At 40.3% G+C, this 25,158-nt stretch overlaps 1 protein-coding gene across 1 annotated transcript in view; it reads left to right on the top strand.

The window, feature by feature from the left end:
• The window catches only part of baz1a (bromodomain adjacent to zinc finger domain, 1A), a 73,681-nt gene extending 49,156 nt beyond the window's left edge, over positions 1-24,525 (top strand). Inside the window, exons 19-27 of the mRNA XM_034159827.1 lie at positions 9,078-9,149; positions 12,046-12,128; positions 16,166-16,330; positions 17,216-17,373; positions 18,677-18,880; positions 19,025-19,179; positions 19,460-19,644; positions 19,865-19,952; positions 22,780-24,525. Of these exons, the coding sequence (XP_034015718.1) occupies positions 9,078-9,149; positions 12,046-12,128; positions 16,166-16,330; positions 17,216-17,373; positions 18,677-18,880; positions 19,025-19,179; positions 19,460-19,644; positions 19,865-19,952; positions 22,780-22,955 (1,286 nt within the window). The 3' untranslated portion in view covers positions 22,956-24,525. The remainder of the gene's footprint in view (positions 1-9,077; positions 9,150-12,045; positions 12,129-16,165; positions 16,331-17,215; positions 17,374-18,676; positions 18,881-19,024; positions 19,180-19,459; positions 19,645-19,864; positions 19,953-22,779) is intronic.
• Positions 24,526-25,158: the final 633 nt, after the last annotated feature.

Raw genomic sequence — 25,158 nt, 5'->3', positions numbered from 1 at the left:
CAGGCAGGTGCAAGTGAGCGGTGACGAGATTACAGACAAGACAACTAGAGATCATACAAAGAAAAACATGAACAGGAATCTAAACTTGATCAGGACATAAAAGCAAACCAGAACATGATAAACAGAATCATGGGAAATAACACACTGTGACAAAACTAAGTGGAACAGACAGACAAAACCATAAGAAAAACAGAAACTAAGTGATAACAAAACCTGACATCACAGTACTACATATTACAGACATGAGAGCAACAAAAATAGGCAAACAATAACTAAATGATAAACCATGAAAACACAGACTGATAGAACAAAACTAGAATGGAACTGGAACATGGCTGAAGAATAAAAGTAACAGAAGAATGTGCCAAAGCAAAAATAGAACATAGAATAAACACATGATGAAGAAGGCAATTAATAAAACAAGGCTGGGGCAAAAGGAACAGAACCAAATAAAGACAAAAAATAAGGGCTGAAGCCTAAAACTGGGCGGGGCATGACACTCTGGGTTTTTAGACGTTGTTATTGTGTTTATTTTATGTAAACATGAGAATCACAGTCTGTCTCTCCGTTATTTTCAGTGGGAGCTGCTGTGAGCTACAATCGCTTCCTGATCATGTCATTCTGGGGGAAAGTGTCGTTTGCTCTTTAACGTCTTGATTATTGTTCTTTACAACGCTGTTTGTCCTCTTTGTTCCAGACTAATATATATAATATGTCTGAAATTCGGTTTGTGTTTATTAAATTCCACACAGATTAAACGTAACAGACACAGATTATTTGTTATAATTGTTTTAAAAGTTTTCAGGGTATCATGCAGCAGTCTCTTATTAACGTGACGAAAAACAAAAAATTACATTTTGTAGTATATTCATTTACAGTTGTCGTCATGTGGATTCTCTATGTTGTTTGAATGCAGCAACTCTGGCGCGCAAGGGATTATGGGATACGTCAATAGGGCGAATACACACCGTGACATCACACGGTTTGATCTCTAATATTTTTCTTATGTCTGCACCTCCTAAAGCATTTGGTTGGACTTCAGTGAAACCTCACACAGTGAAAGCACACCATGTGTAGATGTGCTTGAATCCAGTTTACCATCTTCAGGGGGGGACTGTTTTTTTTGTTACATTTACACAGGTTGATCACTTTAATTCTGGTTTCATTAAAAAATAAATCAAAAAAATAAATTCTAACCACCATCTGTATCATACAAGATTAAAACAGATGGGACAAGTGGAGCATATCAGTTTGTGAGTTTGAGTACAGAACTCGAGTTATCCATATTTGTCAGCTACATGTATAAACAGATATGTACGGATCAATGCCGAGATTGATGACATTGTTGCTTTTGTGTGGACTGTTTTTCGAGATTTGTACAAGTTATGAGACATGCGAACCCAGCGTACCCTGGGGTGGAGTTTTCCCGCGCATTACCTTTTAGCCGGGAATCCTTACTTCAGCTCCGGCTCCCTGCGTATGGTGTGGGGCCATCTCCGGTCATTCCTCCGGAGATTTGGCGCACGGCTGCTAAACCCAGGCGGCGCAAGCGGGGGAAATGAGGTGGATTACTCCGGAGATTGAATCGCATGGATCTACTGGACTGCCGTAGGCTGCCTGCTCTCCCATCAATTGTTCTGGGAAACGCACAATCAATCCGTAACAAACTGGATGAGATTGAAGCTTGGATCACGGTTAGGCCGGAGATCAAAAATGCATGCCTGCTTGTCTTCACAGAATCCTGGCTCAGCGATTCTGATTGGGATGAGGAGGTGTCATTGAGTGGGTTTGGGGTCCCGCTCAGACTGGATCGTAACAAGGAAGTTACTAACAAGTCAAGGGAAAGCTAGGGGTCCTGACGCCATTTGTGGGCAAACCTTGCACCACTGTGCTACCCAGCTCAGTGCTGTGTTTACAAGACTGTTTCAATCATGTGTTGATCAGTATAAAATTCCCTCTTTGTGGAAGACATCTACAGTGATCCCCCTTCCAAAATCAAATAAATCTAGGGTGCTGAGTGACTTGAGGCCGGTCGCACTCACATCTCTTGTAATGAAAACCTTCAAACAAATTTTATGCGCCCATATTTTGCCTTTCATCACGGATAAATTGGATCCACTGTAATTTGCCTATCAATCTAGCAAAGGTGTGGAGGATGCTAAACTTTTTCTTTTGAACACTGTCTACATGCACCTGGAAAAGGCGGGCGCCCATGTTAGACTTTTATTTGCAGACTTTTCTTCTGCTTTTAATAAAATGCAACCTCATGTTTTGATTCAAAGGCTTGCTGAGGATTTTAACCTTCCTGACCAACTGCTGTCATTGATTTTAGATTTTCTCACTGATCGGGTCCAGCATGTTTTGGTTAATGGTTGCTTGTCTCCTCCCACCATCTCTAACACCAGGTCTCCTCAGGGCTGTGTCCTGTCTCCTCTCCTCTTTATTCTGTACACAAACAGCTGCAGGTCTTCTGAGGAGAACAGATTTTTGATTAAATTTTCAGACGATACAGTCCTGGTCTCACTATTGTCAGGAGATGAGGTGGATCATGGTCCTGTTCTGGGGCAGTTTGTCCAGTGGTGCGAGGACAGTTACCTTGATCTGAATGTTTTAAAACCTAAAGACATGGTGATTGATTTTAGACGTGCTTCACCTCAGTGTTAGTGTCATTAGTGGGGAAAATGTAGAGATTGTCAGTAGCTACAAGTACCTGGGCACTGTGATTGATGATAAATTGACATTTGACCTGAACACTGATAGCATTGTTAAAAAAGGGCAGCAAAGAACTTACCTTCTGAGGAAGCTGAACTCTTTTAATGTGGGTAAAACTATTTTAACCAATTTTTATTGTTCTTTTATTGAAAGTTTATTGATGTTTTCTTTTATCTGCTGGTTTCAATCCCTGTCTGTGAAGGACAAACAAACTGCAGGACATTGTCAAAACCTGTTCTAAAATTACAGGCGTTAAATTGAGAGATTTGCAGTCGCTGTGGGAGCAACAGGTGCTGAGTAAAGCAAAGTGTCTCCTGGCTCAGCCGCTCCATCCTCTGACTCCAGAATTCATCATGATGCCTTCAGGGCGTCGTTTTTATGTTCAGCTCGGAAAACTAATCGTTTCTCAAATTCCTTTGTGTCTTCTGCTATTAAATTGATGAACTCTAAGGGGACTGGGTTTTTTAAATGTCGTATAACTTTTGTTGTTCCACCAGAGTTCCACTTGTAGCTGAAATGGATGGTAGTATGTTGTGCGTATGTGAGAACTGTTCTGGAATGCTGCAAACGAATTGCTCTCTGGGATCAATAAAGTTTTCTGAATCTGAATTGTTAATTCAGGTATTTAATCACAAAAGATGTACTGCGTTGGTGGCGACAGATGATGGATGGATGAATAAAAATGTTAAATCTGAATGATCAGTGTTGCATATTCCACCTGATGATGGATTTTTTTTTTTTTCCTTTAGATTGTCATTGTTTTTCTTTCTTTTTTTTTCTCCTGTTTACTGTACGTAAAATGTTTGTAATGGTGCACTCTTTTCAGGTAATGGAGAGGTGTTGTAAACGTGTTTAATTGTATCCCTCAGGCTTCATGAGCTCAAGACTAATGGTGCTGCAACATCTAGCGGCAGTGCAACTCCTCAGGCGGTCAGTAGCACTGTACGAAGCCTGGCTCACACCCTCCTTCAGATTGAACACGGCATTGAGAGGCGTTTCCTCCAAGCTCCGCTGGGTGAGTGTCACCAGGACGTACCGCGACCAGCAGGTGCAGAGCCTGAACTCTTACACTGCATCTGACTCTTAAGACACCTTGACACTCATAAGAACATATAAGTAATTATCTGAGACAAGATTACAAATATGTTCTCCACCGCACAGCGTGCATGAGACAACTTGCAGCTGTAGATAATTTCTCTGTGATTCTCGGAGCGATGAGAGATGGTTTCATCAGCCAAGTTCTGAGAGCAAATACGTCATCGGCTATGAAATTATTATTTTATATAACGTGGCGTCAAGCGGGACAAAGCGGGGTGCATTGGCAGTCATCCCTTCCTTGTGCAACTGTGAGCCCGGTGAACCGACGGCATGGTGACTTCGTAGTTAGCACTGGGGCCTCACAGCAAGAAGGTTGTGGGATCGATTCCCTTCCTTTCTGTGTGGAGTTTGCATGTTCTCCCTGTGTCTGTGTGGGTTTCCTCCAGCTTCCTCCCACAACCAAAACATGTTTATTTTGGGTCTGCTCCTTTCTCTGCCTCTGAGCAAGGCAGCATCTCTACATCTGGAGTTGGTCCCGGGGTGCCGAACTGTGGCTGCACACTGCCCCTAGTGGTTGGATTGTATCTAACTGTAATTAGGATGGTTAAATGCAGAGGAAAAGATTTGTTTTGTGTGTATATATGTACATTGACAATAAAGGAATTCTCATTATTATTATTATTATGAATGCAACATTGTGCTTGAAGCGTGTGCACAGCCAAGCTCCAGAAAATAACACACATTCCTGAACCATTGACTGTTTCTGAGCCTCTGCTCACCGGACCACTGATCATTGTGTAGGATGAATGTATTTATCCAGAAAGGGTTACAAAAAATCATTCTTCTCACCAGACAGCGTGGCCATCCTCATCTCTTGTGTTAAAAAACAAAAATAAATTAGTTATAAACTCAGATCATTTCTGTTCCTTTTCTCTTTTTTGTTCTTTCATGATTTTGACAAAAGTAGTTTTTTTAATTTACTGATACCGTTATTAGAATTTTTAATACAACAATTAAGCATTTTATTTAAACATATTCTGTAAAACAGTGGACACCTTGTTTTCATCCAGAACCACACACAAAAGCTCATTTTCATTTTCAATTCAATTTATTTTCATTTATATAGCACCAAATCACAACAGAGTTGCCTCAAAGCGCTTCACACAGGTAAGGTCTAACCTTACCAACCCCCAGAGCAACAGTGGTAAGGACAAACTGCCTCTGAGGAAGAAACCTCAAGCAGACCAGACTCAAAGGGGTGACCCTCTGCTTGGGCCATGATACAGACATAAATTACAGAACAATTCACAGAACAAATATACAGGAAATGCTGTTGGTGCACAGGACAGGAGGATCACCAACACAAATACAATTCCCATCTCTGGATGGAGCTGCACCTTAAACAGAGAGAAAACAGAATCAGGCATCAGAAAGACAAAAAAAATACTGTATAATTTGTCAGCATTAAACAACAAGAAAAACAGAGAAATACTAAGGTGATCCCGGCCACTAGCCCTAAACTTCACTAAAGACCCAGAATTTAGGTAAAGTTGAGGCCGCAGCCCGCTGCAATTACTAATAAATGAATTAAGAGTAAAAAGCGTAAAACAAAACTGTACCAGTATGCTAGCCATATGAAAGGGAAAATAAGTGCGTCTTAAGTCTGGATTGGAAAATTTTTTCATGACTCACTAAGTTGTTAAAATAAAAATCAGGTAAGTTATTTATTTATCTGAAAATGATCTGATCTCTGGGTTAAAGGTCATATCTGATCTGAACTGTGGATTTTGTGATATGTGACACCCCAAGTTTAAATGAAAGTTTGTTTTCTCTGAGATCAGAGATGTGAATCTAATTCAGACACATTAATGGAAGTCTGGTGGAGGTTTTTCTCTTATGCATGTGTCTCCGTTCGTCTGTATGCATATTCCTTCTTGTAGTAACATTAATGTAATCGGCCCATATCAATTTTTTTATTTTTATTTTTTGCTAAATTTCGTTAACTGTGGTACAGCTGGGGCAAGAACCGGCACGTCCACTAGGTGGCGAGTATGCTTTTGCTGAAAACTCTGGTCTGTGATTTGCATCTGAAGCTGTTACTGTATTGTTTTTTGTTTTTTCTGTTTCTAAGGGGAAAAAAATTTTGCCCTCCCTCCTTACTTTTTTTTTGATGTCATGGATGATAAACTTTTTTTTGTGGGGCCTTATGATGTAATACAGCACCAGTTGCATCATACAACCCCTGGCAAAAATTATGGAATCACCGGCCTCGGAGGATGTTCATTCAGTTGTTTAATTTTGTAGAAAAAAAGCAGATCACAGACATGACACAAAACTAAAGTCATTTCAAATGGCAACTTTCTGGCTTTAAGAAACACTATAAGAAATCAGGAAAAAAAATTGTGGCAGTCAGTAACGGTTACTTTTTTAGACCAAGCAGAGGGAAAAAAATATGGAATCACTCAATTCTGAGGAATAAATTATGGAATCACCCTGTAAATTTTCATCCCCAAAACTAACACCTGCATCAAATCAGATCTGCTCGTTAGTCTGCATCTAAAAAGGAGTGATCACACCTTGGAGAGCTGTTGCACCAAGTGGACTGACATGAATCATGGCTCCAACACGAGAGATGTCAATTGAAACAAAGGAGAGGATTATCAAACTCTTAAGAGGGTAAATCATCACACAATGTTGCAAAAGATGTTGGTTGTTCACAGTCAGCTGTGTCTAAACTCTGGACCAAATACAAACATGGGAAGGTTGTTAAAGGCAAACATACTGGTAGACCAAGGAAGACATCAGAGCGTCAAGACAGAAAACTTAAAGCAATATGTCTCAAAAATTGAAAATGCACAACAAAACAAATGAGGAACGAATGGGAGGAAACTGAAGTCAACGTCTGTGAACTGTAAGAAACCGCCTAAAGGAAATTGGATTTACATACAGAAAAGCTAAACGAAAGCCATCATTAACATCTAAACAGAAGAAACAAGGTTACAATGGGCTAAGGAAAAGCAATCATGGACTGTGGATGACTGGATGAAAGTCATATTCAGTGATAAATCTCGAATCCGCATCGGGCAAGGTGATGATGCTGGAACTTTTGTTTGGTGCCGTTCCAATGAGATTTATAAAGATGACTGCCTGAAGAGAACATGTAAATTTCCACAGTCATTGATGATATGGGGCTGCATGTCAGGTAAAGGCACTGGGGAGATGGCTGTCATTACATCATCAATAAATGCACAGGTTTACGTTGATATTTTGGACACTTTTCTTATCCCATCAGTTGAAAGGATGTTTGGGGATGATGAAATCATTTTTCAAGATGATAATGCATCTTGCCATAGAGCAAAAACTGTGAAAACATTCCTTGCAAAAAGACACATAGGGTCAATGTCATGGCCTGCAAATAGTCCGGATCTTAATCCAATTGAAAGTCTTTGGTGGAAGTTGAAGAAAATGGTCCATGACAAGGCTCCAACCTGCAAAGCTGATCTGGCAACAGCAATCAGAGAAAGTTGGAGCCAGATTGATGAAGAGTACTGTTTGTCACTCATTAAGTCCATGCCTCAGAGACTGCAAGCTGTTATAAAAGCCAGAGGTGGTGCAACAAAATACTAGTGATGTGTTGGAGTGTTCTTTTGTTTTTCATGATTCCATAATTTTTTTCCTCAGAATTGAGTGATTCCATATTTTTTTCCCTCTGCTTGGTCTAAAAAAGTAACCGTTACTGACTGCCACAATTATTTTTCCTGATTTCTTATAGTGTTTCTTAAAGCCAGAAAGTTGCCATTTGAAATGACTTTAGTTTTGTGTCATATCTGTGATCTGCTTTTTTTTCTACAAAATTAAACAACTGAATGAACATCCTCCGAGGCCGGTGATTCCATAATTACTGCCAGGGGTTGTAGAAGCTTTGAACATTATATGGTGGACTGTCTCACCAAGATTCACATTGATAACGGTGATGGTTACTCTGTACACGCTGTAATACACCAAAATGCTCCTGGCAAAATGTGCTTTCACATCATCATAGAGGATGTAATTAAGTGAAATTCATTTCCAATTGTGGCAGTAAAAAACGTCAGTAGCTAAAGTCCTTTCGTCTTGAGTATTTTCTATAGGTTTTAGCCGTTGTTATTCAAGGTATGGCAACTTCCAGAGAAGATTTACTCTTTACAGCTGATAATACCCAGCCCACTGGGGGAACATAATACTTAAAAAAAAATAAATAAATAATAATAATAATGTAAAACTCTGGGATAGCTGCAGTTCCTGAAAATGGAATTACTTACACATTGTTACAAATCCCAGTGGGTACTTCAATAAATCTTAGAATTCAAATTTACTGTTAATTTTGTGATGAAAAACTGAAATATTCAACATATGCAAGAAGATTATTGAAAGTTCTGAAATATGAACTCAACATGAATGAGACAAATGGCAAATATTTTCAAGGATTTTTCTGAGTTTTGAGTATCATCATTAAATAGAATTATTTCACTTCCGTTACTTGAGTTTGATTATTCTTAAGTACGGGTGCAATTGCTACAGTCAAGAAACCAAAAGTCTGGCAGTCAATTTTTAAACAGTTTCAAACATCACTGTTGTTTGCATCATCTAAGAGTGAGTAAGTTCCTTCAGCTTGTCCATTTATTCACATTGGATCCCCACAGCAGATCAGCTTGTCGGGTTGGTGCAAGTTTTACACCGGGTAACATTCCTGATGCAACTCCACATTGCACAGAGAATGGGCAGGGATGGCCTTGAACCGGAGTGTCTGCTCTGGAAACAAGCTCATGAACCACTTGGCCACCACCCCTGCATTTGCTTTACCCAGGAGAGACTGTTCAGAACTTGTGAATGCTGTTGCCACAGTCCAGGCAAACGCACAAAATCGGTGCATGAAACCTGATTTGGGAGGCAGCAACACACTTTAGGCTCTCATTTCAGCTTTTTACATGAACAGCAGATATTATTCAAGATCTCCGATGGAACCAGATGTACACAGTTTTGAGACACTAGGCTTGGTAGTTGGCCATTACTGTCATGGGACAGAAAGTCATAAAATTCCAAGTTGATTGAAAGTTAAAGGGCTGAATTTTGATTTTCACAAAAACTGCAGGGAATTAGAGTTGAAAACATAAAAATTTCAATTTAGTACAAAGTAGCCTGTGCAAAACAATTCAGTTTACTTAGTTCTTAAGGAAATGTTAGGAAGCTAAATGATACGAGGTTACCTGAAACAGTCTATTAGCAGAACATGGTCATAGGAACAGGTTTTAGTTGTACGAATAATCAACTGTCTCCTCCCCTTGCAGGTGATGAAGACTCAAGGAAGGACCAAAAGACAAAGAAGAACAAGAAGAAAGACGAGGACCAGGCCAGTGATGGTACAGTTTAGAAAAGTTTAAAATTTATTGTGGTTGGTTGTCGTTTTCCGTTTCTCCTCTTTCAGTGGCGTCATGTTCACACCACAAGATAAATCTGTTTACTGTAAACTGTGCCACCTCCCCTCACAGCCACAAACACCACGATTGTGTTCAGTGCAGCTGAACTTGATATAAACGCATCACTTCAAAACATTTTGAAGACAAAAACAGATTTTTGTTCAGTTTTGTTTTATAGATCTAAGGATGGTGCACAGAAATTTGTAACAGATTTACCAAATTTTAATTATTTAGGAACTTACAGGCTAATTAGGTATAGGGCTGTCACAATAATTACTGTATTGACTTATTGTTCAGTAAATAAACATGAATATGATTATTTAGCTGGCAACTTTATGTCACTGCTGTTTGTAAGTTTTAAACATGGGAGCAAATTCTGTGACCATCCAATATTAATGTTTTGAAGCTTTAATTTCATTATGTATGACCTGCATACATCAAATGACATGAAATGTAACAAAAATAATGAAATAGGAAAGTTACATCATATTTCATTTTAACTTAAATTGGTTCAAATTGTGGCTCTTGCAGTAGATGGAAAAAAATGACTAATCTTAATCTAATTATTTTATTCCACTGTGCATAGGCCCATTGATGTCTGTGAAGGGCCGTCACATGGAGAAAATGGCCCATTACTTCAGGCAGCTCATGTCACCCTTTTGAAATATGAATCAGTGATTTAGAATATTTTATTCATTTATCTTTTTCACATTTCAATTCCACTGTTGAATATTCTTGAGAATGGGAAGTTCATTGCTATTTGAAAGGATGTACAGTATTATATTAGTGCCATAAAATGGTCTTAAAGTGATGATAACAATAATCTTGTGATATTATTGGTTATTGTGATGCTTTCTGAGGCAATATATTATCCAGCAAACAGGTGCACAGAATTTCTTGACAGATTTGAGAAATTTTAATCACGAGTGAACATAGGACCTAAAGCTGACTGCAGACTTAAACATTGAAAATGTATCTCAGTTCATGAATATGAAGGTAAATCGTTAAGTGGCACGTGCCAGATGAATCTACTGAAGCAACTGTTCTCTCATATTGATGGCAATCTTGGCTTTTTAAAAGCCCATGTTTTCTCTACACGCCTGATACTTATAAATGTGGATGTGGTTCATTGCAAGACTTTTGGACAGGTTTATGTTTTCATACATGGAACAGTTTTTTGCAGAATCGCGATTATTACTAATTCATAATACTTAAATTAATTTCATGATGGAGTATGTGCACCTTATCAATTACTAAACACCAAGTTTACTGCTGAGACCTCCTGGGATTTATTAATGAGTGAGTGTAATAAATTGAAAGAATAAGTAAAATACAGTCTTAAATGTGGATTATTAATAAAAATAATAATGAATGATTAAAAATGACAAAACTTAAAGGGCGTATCTCAAGTCAGTCAGTGCTTTCTTTTAAAAAATTAGATACCAGATTATAAATAATTTCATACAGTTCTTTAATTTGTGTCAGTCCTTATACAGCTGATAACCAGAGTGCATCTGAAAAATGCACAACAGATTGATAGCTGTGATCCATAATAATGATGTAACGTCGGGTGCTGAGTATTGCTTGTCTGAAGGTCAGTCTGTGTCCACTTCAGGACTTACACCAGGACACACAGTCAGTCTGGGTAGCTTTGCGTCTACAAGTGTAATATGGTTTTAATTTGGCTTTCAAGTTAAATTCTTGGATTTTGCAATCATCGTATGTCTGTCTCCACCTCTTTGTAACCTGTGGTGTATTCAGAAAAAACAAAAATATTGCATACATCTCAATAAGACTGCATAATAATGATTATTACATAGGTAGGAGCTTAGTTTTTAGCATGACACGATGTGACAGCACAAATCGCAAACGTAGCCCGTTCCACACTTTCAATAAACGAAATGGCCACACGAATGGAATGGATAGAATCCCTGGTTAGATCCATGTGTGTGCTGGGTTTCATTTCTACAGTCTGTCTGAGAGACACACACAAAAAAAAAAAAAAAACCTTGTTTTCCTTCTCAAAAGGTAAAACTGTCCACTTAATAAACATCACTAGTCATGTTACTGCATTCTGCTAAAACACATCTGTTCACCATTTGGCGTATTTACCTCCAAAGTCTGCAAAAACAGATTTCAAACTGCAAACCCCCCCCCCCCCCCCCCCCCCATTAATTTCTCAGGACACATAGGACCAATAATAAAACAAAATACATCAATACTTTCATGATTCTTTATTTAGACAAGTCATTTACTAGTGATGTGCACTTTAAGGATGTAGAAGTAAAGGAACTGCATATAAACTGGTGGGTGGTCATGACTCATATCTGCCAGTAGTACTGTATTAATTGTAATACTTAGGCGTGTTTTCTTGTCTTCTTAACTACAAATATTTTTGGAGTGATCCAAACTGAGACCAACTCACAAAACAAAGAAAAATAATGATGGACAGATATGATGTTGGTGTTGAGGAGAACACAGTGAAACATTTAAGTAACTGAGTCATCAGGAGATATGGTATGCAGGAAAAAAAACCCTGACAAAATGAGGCTGGTTGTGTTTGAGGAAAAATAAGCGTGATGTGGGTTTGTGCTCGTATGTGGGTGTAGAGAGTGAGCAAAAATGAAAATCAGGTAACATGTATGTTAAGTATAAGATTAACAAATTGGCATATGTGGTTGAATTATTTCTTGTTTCTTAGATCAACAAAAGTAAAATGTGACCTGCAAATATACACCAGCAGATCTGAGGTTCCCGCGTGTGATGTGTGTGACTTTTACCTTTTGACAAAATCTGTGAAATTCCAGAACATTCCCGTCACTGCTTTCTTCTCCCTCAGACGGCAGTGAAAGTGGGCATGTGGTGAGGACGGTGTTGGAGCGATGGAGGGAGTCTCTGCAGTCGTGTACCAGCCTGTCTCAGGTGAGTGAGAGAGGATCTGATAAAAAGCACACACAGTTCATTGTTCCTCACACACACCTTCAGCCTGAAAACCCTCTGCTCTCACCGACTGGGCAGAACCTAACAGCAGCTCTAAGCCGTGTCTGCACACTTTGAAAGTGACCCACTTCACACAGGAGGTCAGCAACAAAGACACAAACTGCTGCTCAATAGGGCTGGGAATCGATCCGAATTTCCAGGATTGATTAGATTCCAATTCATAAGGTCACGATCCGATTCGATTTGATCTATTTACATATTGCTGGATTGTCACTTTAAAATAAAAACTGTTTCATAGACAAAACAGCCCCATGTGTGTTTGTGATTGTACCTGTGTATGTGTAAGAGGGACACACAGAGAGAAGAGTCAAGAATTTAAAGTAATTATTTTGGAATGAAAAAAAAAATCCAAGTTTTATTTGAAATTTAAATCAAAACCATGACATTTGGTGGCCCTCTTTTAGTTGAATAACATACCCATGGCAGGGTTTCTGACCACAAAGAAAAAAAAAAAGTAGTTCAGCAGCCACAGCAATTGTGTAAGAAATGATGCTTGACTGATAAGTCTGAGTGTAACCTTGACAGTTGGTGTCACCAACTGTCAACTTGCTGGCCATCTCTTGGTTGAATAACATACCCATGGCAGGATTAAAACAATGACCAGAACTAAACAATGACCACAAAGAAATTTTAAATAAATTTAAAAAAACAGTAGCTCAGCAGCAACTGTAGCTCATTAGGTCAACTATTTAAGAAATGATGCTTGACTGTCTCCAAATCTAACCCTAAAAGTTGGTGGCCCTTTTTTGGTTGAGTAACATACCCATGGCAGGAGTAAAACAATAATGACCAGAACTAACCAACTATGACCACCAAAAAAAAAAAAAAAAAAAAAAAACAGTAGCTCAGCAACAAAAGCAAATTATGTAAGAAATTATGATTGACTGATAAGAGTCCTAGTCTTCAGGAATTGTGTAATTTTTCTGGAGAAAAAGGAGCTGGTCTACGTGCTGTGGAGTGAGGCACCTCCTTTGAGCACTAACAATGTCTCCAGCGGTTGAGAAGACTCGCTCAGATGGAACACTGGTCCCGGGTATGCAAAGGTACTGCTTTACTAGGCCTGCCAGAAGAGGAAAATCCCCTGCATGCACCTACCACCATGTCAGTGGATTTTGAGAAAGAGGAATAGATGGTACTTTCCTGTAGGTGGCGACCTCTTCCTCAGCCCTTTCAGTGGGAGTAGTTTTCCTTTGTAGTGGAGTTTCTGGTGGTGTGTAGGCTGACCCCAGTAAAGCCATCAGAGCAGATGAGTCTTTTTGCCTCTTTGGTTGAGTTGGTGCAGGCACAGCCACATCAGTTGAACCATGGGAGGTGTCTTCTTGCTCTGATGTAGTTTCCTGATGCAGAAAAATATTACAAAATAATACACAAATTAACCTGAATTCAGTCTTTTGCTGCCCAATTAAAAAAACTAGTCTAAATATTCAAATGTGCACACTATAATCTGCAAACTTACATCAGTTGATGGGTTCAGATGAGCAGCTTCAGAGGTCAATTTCAAGAAGACAGCATCACGTGCCTCACCAGACAGGAATGGTAGGGTCTTGAAACGTGGATCCAATGATGATGCTACACACAAGGTCTCCGTCAGGGCTTCATATCTGTATAGAGGAACAAATAGATAGATAGATTAAACATGCATCCATTGTATAGAGCAGGATAGGCCTACAGTAAATGCATACAGATGGAACAGTCATGCAAACAAACTAGTATGAATTGTACAGTCTAAAATCACTGCTCTATTCTAAGTAAGAAAATGTGAATAAAATCAGACAAGTATATTAAAAAACTATAGACTAATGCATTTCAGTGCTACTACTACACAGCCATGTTAAATGAACATACCTTGAGCTCAAGTTGTTATGAACTGCTGTTTTGAGCTCCTTAATCACAGAAGAGTCTTCAGTAGTACATGTCATCTGACTCAGAAGCTGAAACTGCAGTGGTGCAACCATGGACATAGTTGGAGATCCCTCCTCAGAGATGGCGAGCGTGGCCGTCTTCATTGGCCCTAGGCATTTCAGCACGTCCTCTGCGGTGGTGATGTCTATCTCCGTTAAAGTGCAGATATCGCTTTACCTCCTGCGGATGTCAGGTGACAGTAGCGCTGCAGAGATGGCTGGCTGCTGCTCGAGGAAACGTCCCAGCATATCCAGGGAGCTGTTCCACCTGGTCGTGACGTCCACAATGAGTTTGTGTTGTGGCAATTGAAGGAGCTGCTGCTTCTCTTTTAGTGTGTGGCTCGCAGTGGGGCTTCGGTGAAAAAAACGCCACAATTCGCCTTACCCGCCCCAGTAAGCGTGCGATAGCAGGAGTTTTTAGTCCTGCTTGCGATGTCAAGTTGATGAGATGCGCAAAACAGCCCATGTAAAAATGGCCCATTAATTGTACCGCTCTCACGATGTTGGCTGCATTATCCGTAACAATTGCAGGGTTTTTGTCAGTGATTCCGCACTCCTGTATGGCTTCGGTGAGCAGATCAGCAAGATTACTTGCAGTGTGGCTCGTTTCAACTGCTCTGGTCTGTAGAACACTAGAAGCTAGCCTCCATTCCTCCTCAGTGTGATGGCACGTAATAGTCAGATAAGACACGGTATTTCTGGAGGTCCAGCAGTTGCAGGTCAGTGCCACCCTCTCGGCAGATTTCAGCGAATGTACAAGGGTATCTTTTGATTTCGCATACATTTGTGGAATTACCGTTTCGCTCAGATGTTTGCGACTGGGCAGGACATAGCGTGGATCTACTCTCTTGATCAGTACTTTGAATCCAGCATTTTCTACCACACTGTAGGGTTGTAGGTCTTTACTAATAAATATTCCGAGACCCTCGGTTATGCTCAGGGCACGCTTAGAATTCAAGGGAAATTTAACACTAAATGCCTTTTCCAGTGCTGTTTGGTTCGCGACAGGTTTAGCTGTGTCGGCGTGGTGCCTGGATAAGTGGTTGCGCAGATTGGTGGTATTGCCACTATATTTTACCTCTATTTGGCACAGTTTGCACACTGCTTTTGTTCTGTCTAGTTCGTCTTTGTCCTCGTAACGTTTGAATCCGAAGTATTGCCAAACATCAGCTTTCATTCCAGGCGGTGATTTTAGCTCTGCAGCTTCGGCCATCTTGCTTTCTTAAGTTTCGGTTTCGTTTAGCCGACACCCGCTTTTTATTTTGCTCCTTCTGTGTCAAAGAAAATAGTCCCTATAGCCACCTGGAAAAGATCGATCCACATATTTTTGGATCGATATTTTTTGAGCGTGAATCGATATCGGATCGTGGATCGATCTTTTGAACACAGCACTGCTGCTCAACTCTTCTTGTCCACTGTGAGGCCTCAAACTGTGGGACTTTGTTTTAAACGTAGCCCCCAGCTTCATAAAAACACTAACGTGTCCTCTGGTACAGCTTCTTTACTGACGGTGGAAGAGGGCCTGAATGCAAAGAACCGTCACTTCCTCATTCAAAAGTGTAAGAGGAACTGAACCACGGTTTCAGCTCCTCCCACCGCTCCTTTCATGGTCACATTTTCCCCGCGCTGTGATTGGCTCCTTCAAGTCGTCGTGCATCAAATTGAGCTTGTCTATGCTTGTGAGAACTTGAGGCAACAGCAAAGAATCGGGCCTCTCCCTCCAACAGAAAGCAGAACAGGAGTGAAAACGCACACAAAGACAAAGTGGTACATAGTCTGTCCTCACAAAGACTATTATCAAAGCACATGTTCAGCTGATTTTATTTGGCAGGACCTCTGTGGTTGGCAGATGAAGGTTCCCCAGGTGAAGGTGCTACACTGTTTTGTGTGTGTGTGCTGCTGATTTGGGGCAGCATTTAAAGACGGAGCAAAGAGCTGTGGCTGGACAGTGATTCTCTCTCTGCTCTGCTGCTTTTCACCACATTAAAGAGCCGTATGAACAGATTTCTACTCTGTGTCCGTAGGTGATTTTGATAACATGTCGATGTACGTCTCCAGGTTTTCATCCACCTGTCCAGCCTCGAAAGAAGTGTCCTCTGGTCAAGATCCGTCCTGAACGCTCGCTGTCGGATCTGCAGGCGTAAAGGAGACGCGGACAACATGCTGCTGTGTGATGGCTGCGACAGAGGACACCACACTCACTGCCTCAGGCCGCGCCTCAAGGTACACACACACACACATATTACGCTGCAGTGTGGAATAAAACTCATTCAGGTTTTATTTTCATATATGTTTGTAATATGTCAAATGTAGCCTCTTTTCACCAAAGAAAGAATCCAAATGTGAAAAAGTCTGTTTAGACCAACTTAGAGCATTTCTTGAAGATGCTTCCTTGCAAATGAGTAACATCATGGTTGCAACACCTCAGGCTGCAGGTAGAGGCCCAAATGAATAATTTGGTCCATCATAGTCCATTGATTTCTGCCATCAGCGGTTCCCAGACTTGGACTTTACTAGGACATGCCACCCACTCAGGTGTAATGAGAGGAACGTACAACTTTTTTTATCAATCCGAGAGAATTAACGCCATCTGCAGTTGACTGAGTTGTCCTCTCACACAGCATTGTGCTCCGCCTGCCACTGCCCTTAAAATGATAACTGCAGAGAGAAACATGACGCATGAGAGAGATGAAGTCACGCCAGAATTACAGAATGGATGGAACCTGTGGCACCAGATCACAACACAGTCAGACAGGATACGGGGAAATGCAGCAGAGGTCACCCAGGCCGAGACTCCAACCTGGAGACGCTGCAAACACTTGGAAGCGTGTTTGAAAATGAAGCTCTTTTCTGCATCTGTTCATACATTGACACTGACATTAAGCCCTCAAACAGGTCATCTGAAGTGACTTTAATTCACTACATGGACACCCACCTGCCAAATTATTAGGTACACCCAGGGCCTTATGGGTTTCCCCAGTTTTTGGAGTTGCTCTGACTTTTGAATGTCTTTTTTTTTTGTGTGTGTGTCACCATCAGGCTTGTTTAATTTATGTCCCCTCCCTGTGTGCATCTCTCTCTCTCTCTCTCTCACTCACTTGTTTGTAGTCGGTCCCAGAGGGAGACTGGTTCTGTCCAGACTGCAGACCTAAACAGAAATCCAGTCGCCTCCCGTCCCGTCAGCGGTCTTCTGTCGATGAGGAAGAGGACAACAGTGACGAGGTGGTACAGGAGGAGTCTGAGGAGGAGTCAGAGGAAGTGGTGAGGTGAGTGTGGAAACATTTTCAGCCTTGCAACACCACGAGTTCAGTGCGTTACTGACTCTGTGCAGAGGCGTAAAGTCGTTTACAGTGTTTCCCCTATAGAATTATTAGCAGTTCTTCTTTAAAATTATGAGATGGAAAAGTAACAAAAATGAATCAGCTGGCTGGTAAAACATTTAGAACAGACCCTAAAATGCTGAACTCCTCCAGGGCTTCTGGGCTCACTGCATCTGATAAATGTGACACAATTTATTATCGTGAATAATCAAATAGAATATCCTGTATTCAATACTTTGGAGTCCATGTCACAAAATGTCCATTAAAAATTTAATCTTTAGCACAAGCTGGATGCTTGGAAATGTGAGGTTTTACTGTGGAATGAATGCATGTAACAAATTCAATTTTCAAGGTATAATTGTTTGAAAAGCAGAATTAACTCAGGATTATTTTGGAGGTGGATTTCAGGTGTTTGACCCGGGTTTCGTCCGTATAATTTTTTTTTAATTCAGAAGGTGTGAGCACTCTGTCAGTGCTGTCTCAGTGAAATCTGGAGCTATTTAACTTCCTTTAAACTCAGATTTTTTTTTTTGTTTTTGTTTTTTTTTTGTTTTTTGTTTTTTTTGAGGTTTTATTTATTTAACAACCAAAATTTCACCTGTATTTGAACTCATCTGGAAAAAACGTTTGTTCTCCACAAGAAATCAGTTTTCACAGGGATCTGTAATGGCCAAGCATAGACATATTCTTAATTAGAATCCTTTATTTATTAAAAGAAAAAAGAAAAAAAAGGGTTTGGACACATTATTGTGTAATTTTGGTTACAAAGTGGTCACCCCAGAATTTAACAAATAATTGTTTCATTGTCATTGTACAAATGCAAAGAAATTAGCAATGATGAGGATTTTCTATCTTAATTCAAAAGAAGATTTTTTGTAAGTGTGCAAAAAACACAGTGTTTATTTGCCCATCAAATGAGCTGGTAAGAAACTGATTTAATACCAACTCTAAACTGATTTTCCCCCCCAACACACACACACGTTTGTATTATATGTGTATTATGTAGTTTGTGTGTTTATGTTCTATTGTCAAACTGTTGTTTTCTACATTTATTTTTATCTATATAACTTAATTTTATATGGATTCTTGTGTGTTTTGCCTTTTTATTGGGTCTTCAAATGTCTTTGCACAGTTTAAAAAAGAAAAGTTAAACAATGTTGCATTAATGGAAACAAAATTATGTATCCTAAGTCTGCATTTAGACCAACATCAAACATCAGTTGAAGTACTTTTATTTAAATCTCTGCAGCACAAAGAAAACCCAAACTCTGAACCCCAAAGGAAAGGGCCAGCAGGCCACGCCCAAGGGCCAGCAGGCCACGCCCAAGGGCCAGCAGGCCATGCCCAAGGGCCAGCAGGCCACGCCCAAGGGCCAGCAGGCCACGCCCAAGGGCCCGCAGGCTGCACTTCAGAACAATATTGTCTCAGCAGGGAAGAATTCATCCGTTTCCAGGTGGGTCTGTCGCCGCCCTGTCAGTAGTGCTCATTATTTAGTTGTATTATTATTCATAATCGATGTAGTTGATTATTTTTTATGTATTATTTTGTCTAGCGCTGGACAGTGTATAATACAGTGACGATGTCTATCCAATCACAGGACCTCAGGGAAAAAGTCCACACCCCCTTCTTCCAAAACTCCGCCCCGCTCCAGGAGTCAAAGTGACAACCATTTGAGGGTTAAGACTCTGGCATCCAATGGGAACGCCAAGACCTCAGCAGACCGGAGCAGCTGCCGCAAGAGACCACAAGCAGGTAAATGGCAGTAAAGCAGGCATGAACCCAAACACCTCCTGGTATTAAATGTCATTAGACAGCTGGTATAAATTAACTGATAAATGTCATAAATGTTCTTTCTGAGGGTGAACTAACTTTTTTTAAAGTGAGAATATCTGGATCAGTTAGTCATCATTACTTTTGCAGAAATGATACAGTGGTCATTAAAGAAAACCATGGACTCCTCATAAATAACCGAAAGCACTGAGACTCCAGTAAACAACAACAACCAGGCTTTTCTTCTCCGCTTCTTCCACAGACGTGACTCCACCTTCTAAACCCTCCAGACTTATTCCTTCTTCAGCCCCGACCTCCTCGTCAAGCCGACGCTCATCTGGGAGAAACCAGGGCGTGCACGAACTGTCGGCCTGCGAGCAGCTGACTGTGGAGCTGGTCAGGCATGAAGACAGCTGGCCCTTCATGAAGCTGGTGTCCAGGACGCAGGTAGACCTTCTGAAAATGCTTTCTGGGCCGTCTGTGACAATTTGCCCAGGCATACCACAGAATTACACATCAAGAAAATGTCCAGTCTTTAACATTTCTCCAAGTGCACTCTTGTGAATTATTGACATGCACATTCTCTTTTTAATTTTGTTTTAATGTCATTTTAGAATTTGAGTCCTGGGGAAAGCATTTCATGGGTTGTTTCCTGGTCTGTCTGCAGGTCCCTGACTATTACGATATCATCAAGAAGCCAATTGCACTCAGCACCATCAGAGAGAAAGTCAACAACTGTGAATACAAAACAGCAGGTGAGGAAGCATCAGGAGAGCGTTTGAAATCTCCCTGCTGCTGCAGCAGTGTCGAGCCCACAGGAAGGTCTGTCAGAGGTGTGCGCACCACCACTGTCCAGGATGGAGCTGATGCCTGTAGTGGTAGATGCAGCAGCTGTGTGCTGTAGGCACACACTCAATTACAAAATGGAGGTATAACTTTTGCAATTTTACAAAAGCATGCATGAGGGCAGCGCCTGGCGCTGCCCTCATGCATGCGTTATCAGTGACTGTGACACCAAGACGACTGACGTTATCAGTCGTCTTGGTGGCTTCCCTCACTGGTCTCGTTCATGTACATTCAATCAGATTTTGATAACAGCTTACTCCAGGCAGATTTACATGGAGTACAAAGTTGTATGTGTTACTGACTGAGGTAAGTGAAGTCCAAGATGCATTCAGCGACTCATGTATTCATCCTCTGACCTGTCTGGAGAAAACTGGCTTTAAAGGCGAGTACTTGTATTAGCGGTAATCAGTTTGTTCATGTTGTTTATGTATTGGCTCTGAAAGCAGTTGGATTGCAGTATGACATTTTCTTCAGAACATTCAGCCCTAGTTCATGGTGAACTGTCATGCACCATGAACCAAATTGAATCAAATTGATTAATTGTTGCTCCAGACAATGAAAAGAGCAACTTTGTTTTGCCCATGTCATTCCCCATAGATGGATAGTTAGTGGATGCTGGATTTGTTATGGTAAATCAGGCACAGCTGTGGCTCCGTTTACATGTAGCTTTGCAACTGCCTGCTGAACCCTGGGTGTGTTGTGTGCTCCACCCACCATAGGCTCAGATTCATGTCAGCATCAGCTGTAACCAAACAGGAACAGAATGCCATTAAAAAAAAATAGAATGTGTGGCTGGGAGTGGTGGCAGATGTTTTGGCTAGTACTGCAAATTACTAATGACAAACTTGATACACTGTTCAGAAACATTTTGAAACCTGCTTCGGAACTTTGTTGAGTAGTCTCTGTTTAAACGAAGACGTGCTGAACACTGGCACCTGTTGGACGGTTCAGGAATGTGGGTCTGTACATGCACAAACATAGGGATGGGTATTGGGAACCGGTTCTCTGCAGGTATTGTTAAGAAATGATTCAATCCATAGACATCAATAGTCTTTTTGCTTAACGATTCCCTTATCAATCCTTCAGAGCGGCCATTGTTTTTGGGGGTGTTTGTCGGGAAAATCATTTCTCTACATTACAGACCCACTACAGACCCACTGCAGGGTCTGTAATCAACCATTTCAGCAACATGGCTTTGCTTTGAACCTTGAATCAATAAAGCAGTGCTTCAATCTGCTGCTTCGTTGTTTTTTATTTTATTTCGCTTATCTTAATTTTCCCCCCTAAAACCCTAAAGAGCATATGTCTGTGAGTAATATTTACCTTTTCTATGTTAAACCGACCTGTTATGGTCTTCTGAAACAGTTGATAGATGTATTTTATAACTTAAAAACGGCACCGATGCTAACGCGTTAGCATGTCTATGGCATTTTCAATGTTAACGTTAGCATTAAGCTGTTTACATCTCAGCACGTTTGTGTGCATTTGTTTTCTGTATAATAATGACTCAGCACTTGTAAGACTCAAATGTATTACAAATTGTAATTTTTTTATTTATTTTTATTTAGATATTAATAATAGCAGCACTAACAACAATAATAGCAATAATAACTAATAATGCTACAATACAGTTTCAGAGAAAGAGACAAAAAGAACCTGATAAAACAAAACACAACACAAAAGATAAAACCATCTAACAATGAAAATAAATACATACAGAAATTAGTGTTTCCTGTGAACACCTAGTGACTCTTACACCTCCACTTCATCCCTGTTTTAGTTTAATGACAGTTTGTTTTGGTCAAACCATATTTTCAATGTGTTAATTTCTTCAGTGATTTCCTCCAGAACTATCTGCCAAACTAGAAAACTGTTGCATCCTAGTAAGAGCAGAATACTACTGGAATGAATTTGAATAAGGAAAGTTGGGTTTTTCTCACTAAATGGATGCTGCACTCACTACAGTTTATTGTCTGGAATAGTCCCAGATTGTATTTCAGAGCTTCTAGAATTCAAACATTTTCGTGCAGGTGGTGTTGGGAGGTATTTTTGGGTTTCAGCTTTTTTGTTTTTCACCACTTTCATCCCTGAATATGTGAAACCGTGAGTCACTTTTGTGAGGATTAAAGTTACTAACTGGGACTCCTGTTTTGTTGGGAGAAAGAAACGAGAATCGTCCTCCGTTCTGTTCACACAGCTCCAAACGCTGCGTGGCTCTCTGACGAGTCAAGTTAGAACGATAGAATCCAGTCGGAATTAATAACTTCAAAGCAAAATGCTGTTTAAATCAATTGACACCTCTTTCCAAATGTTGTAATACCAACAAACTGCAATTAATTAAAACATTTATTTTTCCTCCCAAAATGAGACGTCCTGCGCTGACGTGCAGCAGTCGGCTGAGCTTAGCTCAGAGGTACGGAGAGACATTCATGCCAAAATGTCTGAAAGGAAATGCTTTTGACAAAAACTACAGATTTTATTTATTTTTATTCATGTCCAGAGATCAAGGATCCAGTGACCAATTTAAAATGTTGTTGACATAGAAAACCTGTAAAGCCTACTTTTAGTACACAGAAAATTCATAAGAGGTATCGATAAGGGAATTGGATCGATAAGCGGAATCGATAATGGCATTGATATCGATAAAATCTTATCATACCCATCCCTACTCAAGCACATTATTTTACTTCCAGAAACTGAGAAAAGCAGTGACCAACAGTCTGTCTCTGTCTCTAGGGGAGTATGTAGCAGATGTGGAGCTGATGTTCACCAACTGTCTGCTGTATAATCATCATCACACTAACGAGGCGCAGGCTGGACAACGGCTGCAGTTGTTCTTTCACGATGAGCTCCACAAAGTTGGACTGTCAGATTGCGGCTTCATCCCACCGTCTAAACGCTCCCGACACTGAAGCATACAGCTGTGATGGACTGAAGCTTTGCTTTGTTTACAGTGTGTTGAAAATTATGATGTTCTTTTGTGATATCAGGGCCCACTGGTTGACACCCCCGTCCAGGGGGGTTGGGGGGCAAACAAATGTCCACCCCCTCGGCATCAAATCTGATATTTTCCATTGTGTCTTGTTGTTTGCACAACGTGTGATGTCATATTAAAGTTAGGCAGGTTGGAAGTTCCTCCAGATGTAGCAAACGTCAACTTACAAACTTAAAAAAAACCCTCTTTATTGATGATTGTGGCAGGTTATCATCATCATCATCCTCAGGCTGTGACTTCATCAAGGATGATGACACAGCCTGAGTCTGACTCGTGCTCTCTGATGGGTCGAGCTAAACACAAACCTTGTTGTTGTATAAAATATGTATAATTGAAGTGACAAATTTCCTTGTTTTATTTTATATGAATATATAACTGCTCACGATGGTGTCCTGAACATGATTCCAGTTTGTACGGCTCTATTTATTTTTGCAGCTTCTGCGTGTAAATCGATAAGAACAATTGGATTAACCATTTGAATGTTTAATGTGTTTTTCTTCCAACCTACTGGATTTTCAGGGTTATTTACATCCAGCGGACAAACAGACCGAGAGCAGACGCAGCAGTGTCTCAGACCCGTTTCATTTCAGTTGACCACATAAAAATTCAAAAAAGGTCAAAGACCGCTCTGCACTGAATATCGATAAAACTAGCTCTGTTACTGCTCAGGGAAAATGTACTTTTAATAATTGTACATGTTGGTTTATACTCAAACAGGGAGCAGCCATGGTCAACTGGACTTTTTTTTTTCTTTTTTTTTTACTGCCAGATATCTTAAAGTTAAATAAAAAAAAAAAGTGTGTTTGCTAGACTTGTTTTATTGGGCTACCCTCAGACATCAGTAAATAACATCTCATCTGCTCTTCTTCCTGTTACACTCATTCCATGTTCTTTCATTGTTCCTTTTCTCATTAAAAAAAAAAAGTCCTGACCTTTAAAATGTAACTTTAAATATGTGGAATTAAAAGTGAGACAAAACAGTGTTTCATCAGAAGTTTGAAATTGTTAATCTTGAATGAACTGGTTGAAGATCTCCAGACGGGATATTTTCCTCATGATTTCAGGTCAACACACACACACACACACAAAAGTGGCAACTAAAAGTAACGGAACATTTTGGGTTTCTGTCACTTTACAAAATATGCTTTTTTTTCCTGTTTATATATAAAAATGAAATGTTTTGGTTTTGATCAGATGAGTCTAAATTGGTGCAGGACCTGTGTGGACTTCCATAGTTTTATACTTTGATTACCTGTGTTGACTTTGGCCTATGCCCACCACACACACACACAGACACAATTTTTTTCCTTTAGTTTTTTTTTTTTCCACTCTACATTGTGACTGTCTTCAATACAAAGTCTTGTGTGTCATACTGTATAAGTGGTGGTTTGTGTAACAGTAAGCTGTAGACCAGTGGTTTGTTCCCAGTTCTGCTACTCAGAAGCCCCTAATGTACCCCCCCCCCCCCCCCCCCCAAAAATAATAAATAAATAAAATAGAAAATCAAAACTAAACTGGCTCACCAGGTGTTTGTGAGCTCTTGGTTATCTGAGCACACCTGAGTGAGCAGCTTTCGGCAGAGAGATTAAAAAACGAAGCCATTCGGGGTCCCTGAGGACCAGAACCAGGCACCACTGGAGCCGCTGTACACTTACCCTTCTGTTGGTTGATTATTTATTGATTTAGTTAAGTTACTTAGTTAATTTTATGACTGATTTTTCTCTTAATAGATTGGCACACTGCCTCTTGTCATTCTAGTTTACTATTTGTGTACATTTCTAATATAAAAATAAATGGACTTAAAAAAAATCCCTTTTTTAATCCGTCTCCCATATTATGTCATGGTCCAATGTGTCATTCAGCAATGTAATAAGTCCTGGTCACATCTGGAACCTGCTGCTGTGGTGCATTGCTGCAGGCAAACAACCGGTCCATTCCCACCTGTCCACAGGGTCCATGCCGTCCACAGCCAGAGGACACACGGCTGCTGCCTTTGTACAAACCTCAGCACTGAGACAGCCGCACTGGATTATGCCCAGAGATACGTGCCAAGTTTGGGTTGAGTTGGACACCATTTTGATGGACATGAAGTCTCCGCCCAACAACATGACTTGTCACTT

The sequence above is a fragment of the Thalassophryne amazonica genome, chromosome 19 (genome assembly GCF_902500255.1).
Source record: "Thalassophryne amazonica chromosome 19, fThaAma1.1, whole genome shotgun sequence".
NCBI classification, from domain to species: domain Eukaryota; kingdom Metazoa; phylum Chordata; class Actinopteri; order Batrachoidiformes; family Batrachoididae; genus Thalassophryne; species Thalassophryne amazonica.
The sequence above is the reverse complement of the archived record's forward strand: the minus strand, read 5'-3'. Positions and strand labels throughout refer to the sequence as shown.